Source organism: Anolis sagrei, chromosome X (genome assembly GCF_037176765.1).
Source record: "Anolis sagrei isolate rAnoSag1 chromosome X, rAnoSag1.mat, whole genome shotgun sequence".
NCBI lineage: Eukaryota > Metazoa > Chordata > Lepidosauria > Squamata > Dactyloidae > Anolis > Anolis sagrei.
Window position 1 is genome coordinate 103722246 of NC_090034.1, and position 16381 is coordinate 103738626.

The 16381-nt window shown below is 43.6% G+C and overlaps 1 protein-coding gene across 1 annotated transcript in view; it reads left to right on the forward strand.

Annotated features, from left to right (window-relative positions):
* The first annotated feature begins 1798 nt into the window (after nucleotides 1-1798).
* Nucleotides 1799-16381, forward strand: part of LOC137094875 (nesprin-2-like) — a 43410-nt gene continuing 28827 nt past the window's right edge. Inside the window, exons 1-3 of the mRNA XM_067460794.1 lie at nucleotides 1799-2202; nucleotides 11348-11583; nucleotides 14957-15107. Coding sequence (XP_067316895.1) covers nucleotides 11480-11583; nucleotides 14957-15107 — 255 coding nt within the window. The 5' untranslated portion in view covers nucleotides 1799-2202; nucleotides 11348-11479. The remainder of the gene's footprint in view (nucleotides 2203-11347; nucleotides 11584-14956; nucleotides 15108-16381) is intronic.

The following is a 16381-nucleotide window of genomic DNA, read 5'->3' on the forward strand; positions in this document are numbered from 1 at the left end:
TTCCTTCCTTCCCTCTTTTCTCCTTCCTTCCCTCTTTCTCCTTCCATCCTTCCCTTTCTCCCTTTTCTCCTTCCCTCCTTCTCTCTTTCCTCCCTCCCTTGCTCTTTGTCTTTCCTTCTCTTTTGTCTTTCCTTCCTTCTCTCTTTCCTTTACCCTTCCTTCCTTCCATCCTTACTTTCCTCCCTTTCACCCTTCCCTTCCTCCCTTTCATCCTTCCTTCCCTTTTCCCTTCCTCCTTCCCTTCCTTCTATCTTTCCCTTCTACCCTTTCATCCTTCTTTCCTTCTCTCTCATCTTCCCTAATTTTCCTCTTTCCTCCTTCTTTCGCTCTCTCTTTCTCCTTTCATTCTTCGTTCCTTCCCTTTCATCTTACCTTCCTTCCTACTTTCCTCCCTCCTTCCATCTCTCCCTCTTTCTCGTTTCATCCTTCTCTTTCGTCTTTCCTGACTTGCCTCTTTCCTATCTCTTTCACTCTCTCCCTCTTTCTACTTCCATCTTTCCCTTCCTCCCTTCCATCCATCCTTCCTACACTTTTGTCTTTCCTTCCTTCATCCTTTCCTCTCTCCTTCCCTCTCTCCATCTTTCTCCTTCCATTATTTCCTTCCTCCCTTTTGTTCTTCCTTCTCTTTTTCCTTCCTCGTTCCCTTCCTTCCCTTCCAACTTTTCATCCTTCCCTTTTGTCTTTCCTTCCTTCCCTCTTTCCTCCCTTTTTCCCTCTTTCTCCTTTCATTCTTCCTTCCTTTCCTCTTCCTTTCCTCTTTCCTCCTTCCTTTCCTCTCTCCCTCTTTCCCTTCCATCCTTCCTTCCTTTCCTCTTTCCTCCCTCTCTCCTTCTCTCTCTCCCTCTTTCTTCTTCCATTCTTTCCTTCCCCCATTTTGTCCTTCCTTCCCTTTTGTTTTTCCTTCCTTCTCTCTTTTTTCCCTTCTTCCCTCTCTCCTTCCATCCTTCCATCCTTCCATTTTCCCATGTTCCTTTTGTCCTTCCTTCCTTCTTCCTTCCTTCCCTTCCCTTCCAGCCTTTCATCCTTCTTTCCTTCCCTATTGTCGTTCCTTCCATCCCTCTTTCCTCCCTCCTTCCCTCTCTCCCTCTTTCTCCTTCAATCCTCCCTCCCTTCCATCCTTCTTTCCTTCCCTTCCATGTTTCCTTCCTTCTCTCTTTCCTTCCTCCTTCACTCTCTCCCTCTTTCTCCTTCAATCCTTCCCTTCCTCGCTTCCATCCTTCTTTCCTTTCCTTTCCTTTCCTTTCATCTTTCCTTCCTTCCCTCCCTCCTTCCCTCTCTCCCTCTTCCATTCTTCCCCCATTTTGTCCTTCCTTTCCTCTTGTCTTTCCTTCCTTCTTTCCCTCTTTCTTCCCTCCTTCCCTCTCTCCTTCCATTCTTCTCATGCTCCTTTCCCTTCCTTCCTCCCCTTCCAGCCTTTATCTCCCTCTCTCTCTTTTCATCCTTCTTCTTTCCTTCCCTAGTCTGTCCTTCCTTCCCTCTTTCCTCCCTCCTTTCCTCTCTCTCCTTCCATCCTTCCCTTTCTCCCTTCCTTTCGTCCTCCCTTCCTTCTCTTTTTCCTTCATCCTTCCCTTCCTTCCACTTCTTATGTCCTACAGTTATATACATATTATAATACATACATTATACATATATTAAAGATATATAATATTGGTGTAGACGCAATCAGGAAAGTTTGGGGAGGCCGGAAAGGGCCAAGAGCGCATTCCTGGTTGGAGAGACTCCCTCCAGGATCCTGTATACCTGGTTTGCAGGTGTGACTTAGCTCAATGCCTTTTACCTTTCGCCTAGCCCAAAACGAGGCTCACCTGGCTCTCACCTGGGCTGGGCGTGTTTATTTTCTCCCCCTGGTTTCCATCCGTTGGTTGGAGCATCGAGTTACCTGCCAACCTGACCCCTCCCTGTTCCTCTTTGTGCAGGTATCTCTCTCTACAGCTCCACACACCTGGGCAGAGATTCCTGGTAAGGAAAAGCAACAGGTATATCTATCCCTCTCTAAGGTAAAGGAGCAGATGGAGGTCTGTGTCTCTTTTGGGAAGCACCTGATGATGCAAGGGATCCATCCGAAAGGCCTTGGGATACCTGTTTAATGATTGACAGGTGGGGAAAGCAAAAGGTCAGGCTCTACATTGGAAAGGGTGTCGGGTTGCCGGGCGGATTTCGTCTCCCCGGCACCATAGGACCCAATACAGCCTAGCTTTCCAGGTGAGTACATCTATATCATTTATGGGGCATCTATATCAGGCCTGGGCCAGGTTGGGCCCTCCAGGTGTTTTGGACTGCAACTCCCACAATTCCTAACAGCCGATAGGCTGTTAGGAATTGTGGGAGTTGTAGTCCAAAACACCTGGAGGGCCCAACCTGGCCCAGGCCTGATCCACAATGCACTCTGTTACCACTTTAACTTGGTTTCCCTGCATTTTCTTGCTAAAGCGTCTCCTTCTTTGCAAGGTAAACAACTGGAGGTAAGAGGTGACATTATGCACTCTGTGAATGCTCAGAGGCTAATGTTTCCTTCATTGTATTCGTGATGCTGGGCCGTGTTCAGCTTAATTTCTATCCTTTAAAAATATGTGAAAACTGGACATGATTTTAGACTCAATGCCCAGGAAGGAAGGAAGGAAGGAAGGAAGGAAGGAAGGAAGGAAGGAAGGAAGGAAGGAAGGAAGGAAGGAAGGAAAAAAGGAAGGAAAAAAGGAAGGAAAAAAGGAAGGAAGGAAAAAAAGTAAACAGGAAGGAAGGAAGGAGGAAGGGGAGGAAGGAAGGAGAGAGGAAGAGAGGAAGGAGAGGGGGAGGAGGAAGGAAGGAGGAGGAGAAAGGAAGACGGAAAGAAGAAGAAAGGGAAAGAAGGAAAGGAAGAAAAAGAAGGAAAAGAAGGGAAAGGGAAGAAAAGGAAGGAAGGAAGGAAGGAAGGAAGGAAGGAAGGAAGGAAGGGAAAGGAAGCGAGGAAGGGAGGAGGAAGGAAAGAAGGAGGGAAGGAAGAAAGGAAGGGAGAGAAGAAGAAAGAAAGGAAAGAGGAAAGGGAAGAATGGAAGGAAGGAGGAAGGGAAGGAAGGAAGATAAAGGAAGGAAGGATGGAAGGAAGGTAAAGGAAGGAAGGAGGGAAAGGAAAGAAAGAAGGAAGGAAAGAGAAGGAAGGAAAGAGAAGGAAGGAAGGAAGGAAGGAAGGAAGGGAAAAGGAAGGAAGGGAAAAAGAAAAGAAGGGAAGAAAAGGAAGGAAGGAAGGAAGGAAGGAAGGAAGGAAGGAAGGGAAGGAGGAAAAAGAAAGGGAAGAAGGAAGGAAGGAGGAGAGGAGGGAAGGAAGAAAGGAAGAAGGAAAGAAGGAGGAGGAGGAGGAAGGGAATAATGGAGAAGGAAGGGAATAAGGAAGGAGGGAAAGTAAGAAGTAAAGAAGGAATTAAAAGGGAAAGGAAGGAAAAAGGAGGAGGGGAAAGAAATAAGGAAAAATCTAATATATTATATTGTAATAGAATTATATTATATTCATTTCATATAAAATTTCCTTTATAAACAAAGCTTGGACATTTTTTCCTTGACATTCTTATGTCGTACAGTTATGTTTGTTGTTGTTCATTCGTTCAGTCGTCTCCGACTCTTCGTGACCTCATGGACCAGCCCACGCCAGAGCTCCCTGTCGGCTGTTACCACCCCCAGCTCCCTCAAGGTCAGTCCAGTCACTTCAAGGATGCCATCCATCCATCTTGCCCTTGGTCGGCCCCTCTTCCTTTTGCCTTCCACTTTCCCCAGCATAATTGTCTTCTCTAGGCTTTGCTGTCTCCTCATGATGTGGCCAAAGGACTTCCACTTTGTCTCTAGTATCTTTCCCTCCAGTGAGCTTTAGTCTGGCTTTATTTCCTGGAGGATGGACTGGTTGGATCTTCTCGCAGTCCAAGGCACTCTCAGCACTTTCCTCCAACACCACAGCTCAAAAGCATCGATCTTCCTTCGCTCAGCCTTCCCTAAGGTCCAGCTCTCACATCCGTAGGTGACTACAGGGAATACCATGGCTTGGACTAGGCAATGGATCTTGGTTGCCAGTCTGATGTCTCTACTCTTCACTATTTTATCGAGATTGGACATTGCTCTCCTCCCAAGAAGTAAGCGTCTTCTGATTTCCTGGCTACAGTCTGCATCTGCAGTCATCTTTGCACCTAGAAATACAAAGTCTGTCACGGCCTCCACGGTTTCTCCCTCTATTTTCCAGTTGTCAATCATTCTTGTTCCCATCATCTTGGTTTTTTTGACGTTTAGCTGCAACCCGGCTTTTGCGCTTTCTTCTTCCACCTTGATTAGAAGGCTCCTCAGCTCCTCCTCGCTTTCGGCCATCAGAGTGGTGTCATCTGCATATCTGAGGTTGTTAATGTTTCTTCCAGCAATTTTCACCCCAGCTTTGCATTCATCCATCCACAGTTATGTACGTATTATAATATATATTCTAGATATACTATTATATATATATATATATATATATATATATATATATATATATATATATATATATATATTATATATTCTAGATATAATATATTAAATATATTATTATATATAATATTATTAAATATAATATAATATAATATAATATAATTATCATTTTATTATATTATATTCGTTTCACACAAATCTTTCCTGTATAAACAAAGCGTGGACATTTTCCCCTTGACACTTCTTAAGTCCTACACTTCTTATTGTGTAGTTTACAAGGCTCGAGACCTTGCAAAACTGCAACGCCCAGGGACTCATAGCATTGAAAGCCACTAAAGTGCCGTGAAATCGCATCCATTGGACAGTGTAGATCCAACTCCAGACAGTTTTCCTTTCTTTAGAACGTCACTTTGCATTTTATCGTTCCTCCTTTGTGTATTTTCCAAACATTGCAAACATTTCCAGGGCAGCTTGAGCAAACAGCGCGGCGTTCCTCTCCGAACGGTTGCTGCAGGGAAAGCAAACAGACTTTGAATATGTTTTGTTTTTAAATTGTGAATTTTGTAATACTGTTTATATTGAATCCTGTTTTGCATATTTGTATGCATATCTCTCCTTCTGGAGAGATAAAGCAGGGCAATAATAATAATAATAATAATAATAATAATAATAATAATAAATTGCACTGGAGTTGGAAGGGAGCGGTAATTAGTAGTAATTTAGAAGTAATTCAGTTCCAACATCTTTGAACCCTCGCCTAAGATTCAAAACTATGCTATAAAGATTAGAAGGAGGAAACTTAGGGCAAGAGAGATGTCTTGCAAAAAAATTGCAATTTTATTTACTTTATTTTTTGCCATCGGGCTCATATTCTGATGCTTTTTGCAATCATGGAAGTGACTTTTGCATCATTTCCAGGCAGACGGGGAAAGGCCATCGTTGCACATTCCTAAATTCAGTGCCAGGAGAGATTCCCAACCCTCTGTCTGCATTCGCTCCTTGCCAATATCAACATAGACTTCTGTGCTTTGTGGTTGGTGCCACGTGGATTTGTAAACAGCAAAGTACAACCTTTGTGAATCCAGATGAACCCAACTGTATTTCCCAACTCTCAAGTCTATCGTGGTGCATCTATGCGCCTGAATTAAATCACTCTGCACATGTTCAGAGGCGCTGCACAGATCCATCTGCAGAATTCGGTTTTGTAGCTTTAAATTCAGGTTTATAGGGACGGCAAGCTCTGGTTGCATGGGAAACGAGATGAAAAAGCACTCTGCACATGCTCGGAAATCCTGCTCAAACTCATCTGCAGCTCCAGTTTGGAATTCCTGCCTCTTAGGCCCTCTGAGCATGTGCAAAATGCTTTTTTTATAGGGAAGGCAAAGCTGGTTTCATGGGAATGGGATGAAAAGCACTCAGCGCATGCTCAGAGGTACTTTGCAGATCTATCTGCAGGCTTCACTTTAGCAGCCTTAAATTCCTGGCTTATGGGGACGGCAAGCTCTGGTTGCATGGGAAATGAGATGAAAAGCACTCTGCACATGCTCAGAGGTCCTGCTCAAACCCATCTAGAGATGAAAAGCACTCTGCACATGCTCAGAGGACCTGCTCAAACCCATCGAGAGATGAAAAGCACTCTGTGCATGCTCAGAGGACCTGCTCAAACCTATCTAGAGGCTTTGAGTTGATATTTTGACTCTGAAATCTAACTGGTTTTGTCAGAATGAGATGAAGAGCACTCTGCTCAGAAGCCCTGCTCGGACCCATTTGCAGCTCCAATTTGGAACTTCTGCCTCTTAGGACATCTAAGCATGTGCAGAGCGCTTTTATGGGGAAGGCAAAACTATTTTCATGGAAATGAGATGAAATGCACTCTGCACATGCTCAGAGGCACTGCTCAAACCTATCTAGAGGCTTTGAGTTGATATTCTGACTCTGAAACCCAAATGGTTTCCTGGGAAGGAGATGCAAAGCACTCTGTGCATGCTCAGAAGCCCTGCTCAGACGCATTTGCAGCTCCAATTTGGAACTTCTGCCTCTTAGGGCCTCTGAGCATGTGCAGAGCGCTTTTATGGGGAAGGCAAAACTATTTTCATGGAAATGAGATGAAATGCACTCTGCACATGCTCAGAGGCCCTGCTCAAACCCATCTAGAGGCTTTGAGTTGATATTCTGACTCTGAAACCCAAATGGTTTCCTGGGAAGGAGATGCAAAGCACTCTGTGCATGCTCAGAATCCCTGCTGAGACCCATTTTTAGCTCCAATTTGGGACCCTTGCCTCTTAGGTCCTCTGAGCATATGCAGAGTGCTTTTTTTATGGAGAAGGCAAAAGTAGTTTAGTGGGAATAAGATGAAAGGCACTCTGCACATGCTCAGAGGCCCTGCTCAGATGTATCTGCAGCTTCAACTGTATGAGGAGGGCAAACCAAGGGAGGCAAAAAGCACTTTGCACATGCTCAGAACTATCTGCAACTTCAACTGTATGAAGGGGGCAAGCCAAGGAAGGCAAAAAACACTCTGTGCATACTCAGAGGCCCTGCTCAGATCTATCTGCACCTGCAACTGTATGAGGAGGGCAAACCAAGGGAGGCAAAAAGCACTCTGCACATGCTCAGAGGCTCTGCTCAGATCTATCTGCAGCTGCAACTGTATGAGAGCAAACCAAGGGAGGCAAAAAGCACTCTGCACATGCTCAGAGGCTCTGCTCAGATCTATCTGCAGCTGCAACTGTATGAGAGCAAACCAAGGGAGGCAAAAAGCACTCTGCACATGCTCAGAGGCTCTGCTCAGATCTATCTGCAGCTGCAACTGTATGAGAGCAAACCAAGGGAGGCAAAAAGCACTCTGCACATGCTCAGAGGCTCTGCTCAGATCTATCTGCAGCTGCAACTGTATGAGAGCAAACCAAGGGAGGCAAAAAGCACTCTGCACATGCTCAGAGGCTCTGCTCAGATCTATCTGCAGCTGCAACTGTATGAGAGCAAACCAAGGGAGGCAAAAAGCACTCTGCACATGCTCAGAGGCTCTGCTCAGATCTATCTGCAGCTGCAACTGTATGAGAGCAAACCAAGGGAGGCAAAAAGCACTCTGCACATGCTCAGAGGCTCTGCTCAGATCTATCTGCAGCTGCAACTGTATGAGAGCAAACCAAGGGAGGCAAAAAGCACTCTGCACATGCTCAGAGGCTCTGCTCAGATCTATCTGCAGCTGCAACTGTATGAGAGCAAACCAAGGGAGGCAAAAAGCACTCTGCACATGCTCAGAGGCTCTGCTCAGATCTATCTGCAGCTGCAACTGTATGAGAGCAAACCAAGGGAGGCAAAAAGCACTCTGCACATGCTCAGAGGCTCTGCTCAGATCTATCTGCAGCTGCAACTGTATGAGGAGGGCAAACCAAGGGAGGATGAAAGCACTTTGCACATGCTCAGAGACCCCTCCTTTCCAACTTTTTTGCCTTGGTGACGTAGTTACATGGTGCTAGGTCTCTTATCGCATAGAGATGGGAAGCTTTCGAGCCCGGGAATCACATGCTGGCAAAATAAGGGCATTGACCTAAATACGATTTCTGCTTCTTCGGTGTAGAATTAAATACATTTAAAATATCCGCTGAGCTTTTAGAAATGCAGTTTTGGGAGTCATCGGGAGAAAAGGATCCAAGGGATGCAAACGCAGCAAATAGAGGGATTTGCAGTTCCAAATTATTTTTAGAGTTTTTGCAAAGCTAGAAATTAAGGGATCGAGTGACAATTGCACAAAAAGGTGGCAATGCCCTGGTTATTTTTTTCCTGCTTTCTTTTGCAATAAAAGGCTTTTGTGTTCCAAAGGCATTTTTTTCCCTTGTCTTTTTTGGATAATCTCCCCAAATCCCTTCTCTTGTCACAATATATCCTTTTGGGCCTTTTCCCTTTGAATGAAAGCAAGAGCCATTCAATCTCTTCTTTGCTTGTTGTGTGTGGCATTGGTTACATGGCAGGGAAAACAAATCCAGTTGTCTTTCCTTTGTCCCTCAATTTGGAACGGGGATTTCTTTGCATTTCATTTGTCGTCTTGCTTTTCCAGGGCTCCTGCGCCTTTAATTAAAGTGTTGCAGGGCTCCTGCACCTTTAATTATAACAGTTCTGGGGGTCATAAATAATTAATAAAGCCATCCCAGGACTCATGCACCTTTAATTAAAATAGTCTAGGATGCAATGCATCTTTAGTAAAACCATTCCCGGGCTCCTGCATCTTTAATTAAAATGTTGCAGGGCTCCTGCACCTTTAATTATAACAGTTCTGGGGATCATAAATAATTAATAAAGACATCCCAGGACTCATGCACCTTTAATTAAAACAGTCTAGGATGCAATGCACCTTTAATAAAACCATTCCAGGGCTCCTGCACCTTTAATTAAAATGTTGCAGGGCTCCTGCACCTTTAACAGTTCTGGGGGTCATAAATAATTAATAAAGACATCCCAGGACTCATGCACCTTTAATTAAAACAGTCTAGGATGCAATGCACCTTTAATAAAACCATCCCAGGACTCCTGCACCTTTAATTATAACAGTTCTGGGGGGTCATAAATAATTAATAAAGCCATCCCAGGACTCATGCACCTTTAATTAAAACAGTCTAGGATGCAATGCACCTTTAATAAAACCATTCCAGGGCTCCTGCACCTTTAATTAAAATGTGGCAAGGCTCCTGTACCTTTAATTATAACCGTTCTGGGGGTCTTAAATAATTAATAAAGACATCCCAGGACTCATGCACCTTTAATTAAAACAGTCTAGGATGCAATGCACCTTTAATAAAACCATTCCAGGACTTCTGCACCTTTAATTATAACAGTTCTGGGGGGTCATAAATAATGAATAAAGCCATCCCAGGACTCATGCACCTTTAATTAAAACAGTCTAGGATACAATGCACCTTTAGTAAAACCATTCCAGGGCTCCTGCACCTTTAATTAAAATGTGGCAAGGCTCCTGTACCTTTAATTATAACAATTCTGGGGGTCATAAATAATGAATAAAGCCATCCCAGGACTCATGCACCTTTAATTAAAACAGTCTTGGATGCAATGCAAGACATAGGAGCCCTGGACAGTTTTAATTAAAGGTAAAGGAGCCCGGAGTAGTTATATTAAAGGTGGACTTTTTTTATGGCTGGACTTTTTTTATGGAAGGTGCATGAGTCCCAGGATGGCTTTATTAATTATATATGACTCCAGAACTGTTATAATTAAAGGTGCAGGAGTCCTGAACCGTTTTAATTAAAGATGTAGGAACCCTGGAGTGATTTATATATGACTCCAGAATTGTTATAAATAAAGGTGCTGGAGCCCGGGACTGTTTTAATTAAAGACATAGGAGTCACAGAGTATTTTTTATTAAAGGTGCATTGAGTCCTGGACTGTTTTAATTAAAGGTGCATGAGTCCTGGAATGGCTTTATGAATGATATATGACCCCCAGGACTGTTATAATTAAACATGCAGGAACCCTGGACTGTTTTAATTAAAGATGTAGAAGCCACAGCGTACTTTTATTAAAGGTTAATTGAGTTCTGGACTGTTTTAATTATAGATGTAGGAGCCATGGAGTACTTTTATTAAAGGTTAATTGAGTCCTGGACTGTTTTAATTAAAGGTGCATGAGTCCTGGAATGGCTTTATGAATTATATGTGACTCCCAGGACTGTTATAATTAAAGGTGAAGGAGCCTTGGACTGTTTTAATTAAAGACGTAGGAGTCACGGAGTACTTTTATTAAAGGTTCATTGAGTTCTGGACTGTTTTAATGAAAGATGTAGGAGCCATGGAGTACTTTTATTAAAGGTTAACTGAGTTCTGGACTGTTTTAATTAAAGTTTTAGGAGCCACGGAGTACTTTTATTAAAGGTGCATTGAGTCCTGGACTGTTTTAATTAAAGGTGCATTGAGTCCTGGACTGTTTTAATTAAAGGTGCATGAGTCCTGGAATGGTTTTATGAATGATATATGACCCCCACGACTGTTATAATTAAACATGCAGGAGCCCTGGACTGTTTTAATTAAAGGTGTAGAAGCCACGGAGTATTTTTTATTAAAGGTTAACTGAGTTCTGGACTGTTTTAATTAAAGATGTAGGAGCCACGGAGTACTTTTATTAAAGGTTAACTGAGTTCTGGACTGTTTTAATTAAAGTTGTAGGAGCCACGGAGTACTTTTATTAAAGGTTAACTGAGTTCTGGACTGTTTTAATTAAAGTTGTAGGAGCCACGAAGTACTTTTATTAAAGGTGCATTGAGTCCTTGACTATTTTAATTAAAGGTGCACAAGTCCTGGAATGGCTTTATGAATTATATATGACTCCTAGGACTGTTATAATTAAAGGTGAAGGAGCCCTGGACTGTTTTAATTAAAGGTGCATGAGTCCTGGAATGGCTTTATGATTTATATATAACCCCCAGGACTGTTATAATTAAATATGCTGGAGCCCTGGACTGTTTTAATTAAAGGTGTAGAAGCCATGGAGTACTTTTATTAAAGGTTAATTGAGTTTTGGACTGTTTTAATTAAAGATGTAGGAGCCACGGAGTACTTTTATTAAAGCTTAATTGAGTTCTGGACTGTTTTAATTAAAGGCGCACGAACCCTGGACTGTTTTTCCTCTGTTTTTGGCAGACCTCGGGTGTGCCACTCCTTTTGTCTTCCCAAAGGTCTCTCCCATTTCCTGCCAAGCAGGTGAATGTGGAAAATGCTCAGCAGGTTTCGTTGGTATCCCTAGGCAATAAACCTTGAAGTGTTTGTTTATCTGAGAAGCAGATAAGCGGCTGTGAACTTGGCTGGCTAAGCATGGAAAAAAGGGAGCTGCGGTTTGTTTGTCTCGAGGGGGGTTAGAGTTCTTTCTTGTACGTATCACTCTCGATAACAAGTGGCCCTTTGCCCTGCTTTGCTTTCAGTTCTCCCAGGTCTTGAACGCATTCCTCCAAAGAGCATCATGTCCTTCGGATGCTCGGTGATCCCTCGGAGAAGTTGCACGCATCCAGAACCGGGCAGGTAGCAGATCTGGGATCCCATTGACGTCTCCAAGGATGCAGAAAGTGGTCTTGCAGAAGGGGGCTCTCCCATTGGAGCATGGGATGTCCACATTAGATGCTCAGGACCTGTGCACAGCATCTGTGGAGAGGCGCATCAGGTGGGAGAAGCTTCATATTTATATGGAGATATATACCATATTTCCTCTAAGACACCATTGATTCTAAGAGGGACATTAATATGTGCTTCTTTGTGTATTGTATACTTATATGGAGATATATACCGTATTTATTATAAGACGCCATCGATCATAAGAGGCACACTAATGTGTGCTTTGTGTATTATATACTTATATGGAGATAAGTCTATAATACATATTTATACCATATTTCCTCTATTCTAAGACACCACCAATTGTATGTGGTGCACTAATATGTGCTTGTTTGGGTATTATATATTTATATGGATCTATATACCGCATTTATTCTAAGACACCATTGATGATTAGTGGCACACTAATCTGTGCTTTTTTGGGTATTATATATTTATATGGAGCAATCTACCATATTTATTCTAAGACGCAGAAAGAGAAGCGTCGTCAAGCAAAATCCAGGGTCGAGTGGGAGAAATCCGAAACAGTGCTGCTCGAGTGTCCGCAGAAGCAGTGTCTTTAGTCAAACCGGTCCAGGTCCAGGAAGGGCGAAGTCCACATTCATGAGAAGCCAATCCGGGTCAATAACATGCGAACGAACAGGAGGTCTAAACTGCAGATCCTAAACCAACACCGAACACTAAACAGGCAGCAACAAGTCTACAAGAATCTTTTCCAATACACAGCACCCAACACACAAACGCACATCAACACCTTGCCTTCTGCAAGGACCCCTCACCCCTGAACCCACTTTTATTTACAAATCATCATCAGAAGATGATCAGAAGAAGGAGCCCCTGGTGGCGCAGTGGGTTAAAGCCCTGTGCCGGCCAGACTGAAGACCGACAGGTCACAGGTTCGAATCCGGGAGAGACGGATGAGCTCCCTCTATCAGCTCCAGCTCCTCATGTGGGACATGAGAGAAGCTTCCCACAAGGATGATAAAACATCAAATCATCCGGGCGTCCCCTGGGCAACGTCCTTGCAGACGGCCAATTCTCTCACAACAGGAGCGGTCGCTCCTGACATGACAAATAAATAAATCAGAAGATGAACTGACCACCGCCCCATCATTATCCCCCGCAGCTGCTCCCAGCTCCTCACGTGAATTCCCTTGTCCTTCCCTCCAATTCCTCCATCTCCTATCAAGACTTTGGTCCCTCCCAAGACTCAGTTGGATCCCCTGATTGCCAGTCTTCACCCCCAAAGAACCCCATAAAGGTATCACTAGTTGTTGGCTCCTCACAAATAGCTTGCACTTCTCTTTTCTTAGTCCAATCCATGGTGTCTCCTTCTTCTCCTTCGCTCATTGACCCATTATCCCCAAAAAATCCCTCAAACAGCTCCTCATCAGTAGGTGCTGTAAGTATGTCCCGGATCCTCTTCCTCTGCTGCTCATCATCAGATTCCTGCTCCCTAGTAACCCTTTTTCCCCTTCTGGCACCCATACTACTGTTTGTAATGTTACTCACAGGCTCTACTACAGCAGTGTGCTGTGTGTTTTATATACTTATATAATAATAAATAAATATTATTATTTATTTATTTATACCCCACCACCATCTCCCCAAGGGGACTCGGAGTGGCCTACATGAGGCCAAGCCCAACAACCCAATGCACTGTATTTATTGTAAGAGGCACACTAATTTGAGAACCGTATCTATATCTATATATGACGCATACTAATGTGAGCTTGTTTGTGTATTATCTATATATATAAAATGCTCTGTGCGTAATGAGTACCAAAAAAAAAAGTTTCTATGGGGATATGTGCCATATTTATTCTAAAACGCCACCAATTGTAAGACACACGCTAATGTGTGTTTCTTTGCGTAGTATATATTTATATGGCTCTATATACCATACCTTGGGAAGTCTGACTTGGCCATGGTGGTCCACGCTCTGGTTACATCCCGTATAGACTACTGCAACGCTCTCTACGTGGGGTTGGCTCTGAAGACTGCCCGGAAGCTGCAATTAGTCCAACGCTCGGCAGCCAGGCTACTGACAGGAGCAGGGTACGGGGAGCGCACAACTCCTTTGTGGCATCAGCTCCACTGGCTGCCAATTAGCTTCCGAGCACAATTCAAAGTGCTGGTTTTAATCTATAAAACCCTTTACGGTTCGGGCACAGTTTACCTGTCCGAATGTATTCTTCCCTATGAACCATCAAGGCTGTTAAGATCTTCTGGTGGGACCCTGCTCTCGGTCCCACCACTTTCGCAATTGTGTCTGGTGGGAACGAGAGACAAGGCCTTCTCTGTGGTGGCTCCCCCAGCTATGGAACTCCCTCCCGAATGAGATTAGATCCGCCCCTTCCCTCTTGACCTTCAGGAAGCCAGTGAAAGCTATGGAACGAGGCCTTCCCAGAATAATGACCAAGCCCGACAATTGAACAAAGTTTTTGACCACACGTGGACTGAGTTTGGACATGATATTACTGTTGGCGAATTGGCTTATATGTATTTTATTCTATACTAGCAGTCCCCTGCCACGCGTTGCTGTGGTCCAGTCTGGTGATATGGAAAATAAAGTAATTAGAAAGTGTTGGTTTCTAATATATGTAATGTCTTTATGCTTCTGGGTAAACAGTATTTCTTGATGTTTCTTTGTCCGTGTTGACGTAGAGATTGTCTGGTTCGCCTACTCTGGAACATGCAACATAGAATTATCCATCTTTAGGAGTCCCTTTCAAATATATAATACTTTATCTCTCTGTGTGTGAATCATATATATCTATCTATATCTATGGCTGGATGGCTCTCTGTCAGGAGGGCTTTGATTATGTTTTCTTGACCTGGTGAAGAGAGTTGGACTCGATGGCCTTAAGTATTTTCTGTTGGTCATGGGGGATATGTGTGGGAAGTTTGCCCCAATTATGTCATTCGTGGGGTTCATTCAGAATGGTCTTTGATTGTAGGTGAACTATAAATCCCAGTAACTACAACTTCCAAATGCCAAGGTCTATTTCCCCAAACTCCATCTGTGTTCATATTTGGGCATATGAAATATTTGTGCCAAGTTTGGTCCAGATCCATCATTGTTTGAGTCCAGAGTGCTCTCTGGATGTAGCTGAACTACAACTCCCAAACTCAAGGTCAATGTCCACCAAACATGGTAGTATTTTCTGTTGGTCATGGGAGTTCTGTGTGCCAAGTTTGGTTCAATTCCATCATTGGTGGAGTTCAGAATGCTCTTTGATTGTAGGTGAACTATAAATCCCTGGAACTACAACTCCCAAATGACCGCACACTAATATGTGCTTCTTTATTATATGAAGATATAGACCACATTTTCTCTTTTCTAAGATTCCAGTAAATAGAGTAGTTATCTTTGGTTATGGTTGTTTTGTCCTTTGACGAATCCTTCGTTCCCAAACCAGGCAGGACCAAGCATGGCAGCTCCAGAAGACCCTCCAAGACATGGTTTTCCAATTCCGGGACTGGCTGCGCTTAGCCGAAGCGGTGGCTTCGTCCCCGGCGTCTTCCCAGGTCTCTTTCGCCCGTTCCAAGAAAGAGCTCCAAAGGTTCGAGGTAAGAAGAAACCACCTTCTTCCCAAAGCTAGGTCATTGATTGTGATTTGGAGCCGCCTTTTACTAAACTTTCCTGGTAGAAAAAAAAAGGAGAAGCATTTGATAGCCTGGGATCGCGGTCGTTTTATCTCCGGGGCCAAGAATCACAGGGAGCGAACAAGCGAGGCATTGAGGAAGAAGAAAGAGAATACGGCTTTGTTCTCCTTCCATTGACACATATTTTTGGGGTGAATTTTCCACCTTGCAAACCCTGCTCACCTTTTGGAGGGAGGAAAACAAATCATGGCAAGATGGGATAGGCTTTGCTCGGAGACGTTGAAATTGCTCTTGACTCCCAGCCAAAGACGGTTGAATTGCTCCAAGGCTTACATCACGACTTAATAAAGACAGTTTGCTGTCCCTCTTCCAAGTTGCCAAGAAAACAATGAGGAAAGTTACTTTTTTTTTGTGGAGGGGATTATAGTATGCAGAACCCCTCGACATAGGAGGATATGGTTAGGAGTTGCAATCAGAAGCGGCTCAAGCGATACGCCAATTACGCTTTTGCTTAGGGCGCACCTCCCCGGGGGGCGCTCTTGAGGAACCCTACTTGCAATGCAAAAGGAACCTTTCTGTGCTATCCAAGAAAGTTATTATTATTTATTATTATTTATTTGACTTGTATACCGCTACTCCCAGTTTGGCTTGGAGCGGTTTACAGAAACAAATTGAAACAATACAATTAACTTTAAAAATAACCATAACAGTAACAATAAGCAGCGAGAACAGGCATAGTTGCAACCGTTTGGGTGATTTCTCAGCTTTCGGGTGGCATGCAGTCCATCGGCAATGATTTTTGGCTTCTACTTGTGATAGCAAAACTGTATATCTTCCTATTAATACCAAGGATAGTCCAATATAATTCATTCTATAATAGTGTATAAACCGGGGAGCGGTATGAGCTCCCTCTGTTAGCCCCAGCTTCTGCCAACCTAGCAGTTCGAAAACATGCAAATGTGAGTAGATCAATAGGTACCGCTCCAGCGGAAAGGTAATGGCGTTCCATGCAGTCATGCTGGCCACATGACCTTGGAGGTGTCGATGGATAACGCCGGCTCTTCGGCTTCGAAATGGATATGAGCACCAACCCCCAGAGTCGGACACAACTGGACTTCATGTCAGGGGGAAATCATTTACCTATATTATATACAGTAGAGTCTCACTTATCCGACCTTCACTTATCTGACATTCCATCTTATCCGACGCTCTTAGTTCTTTATTTACTATTATAATTT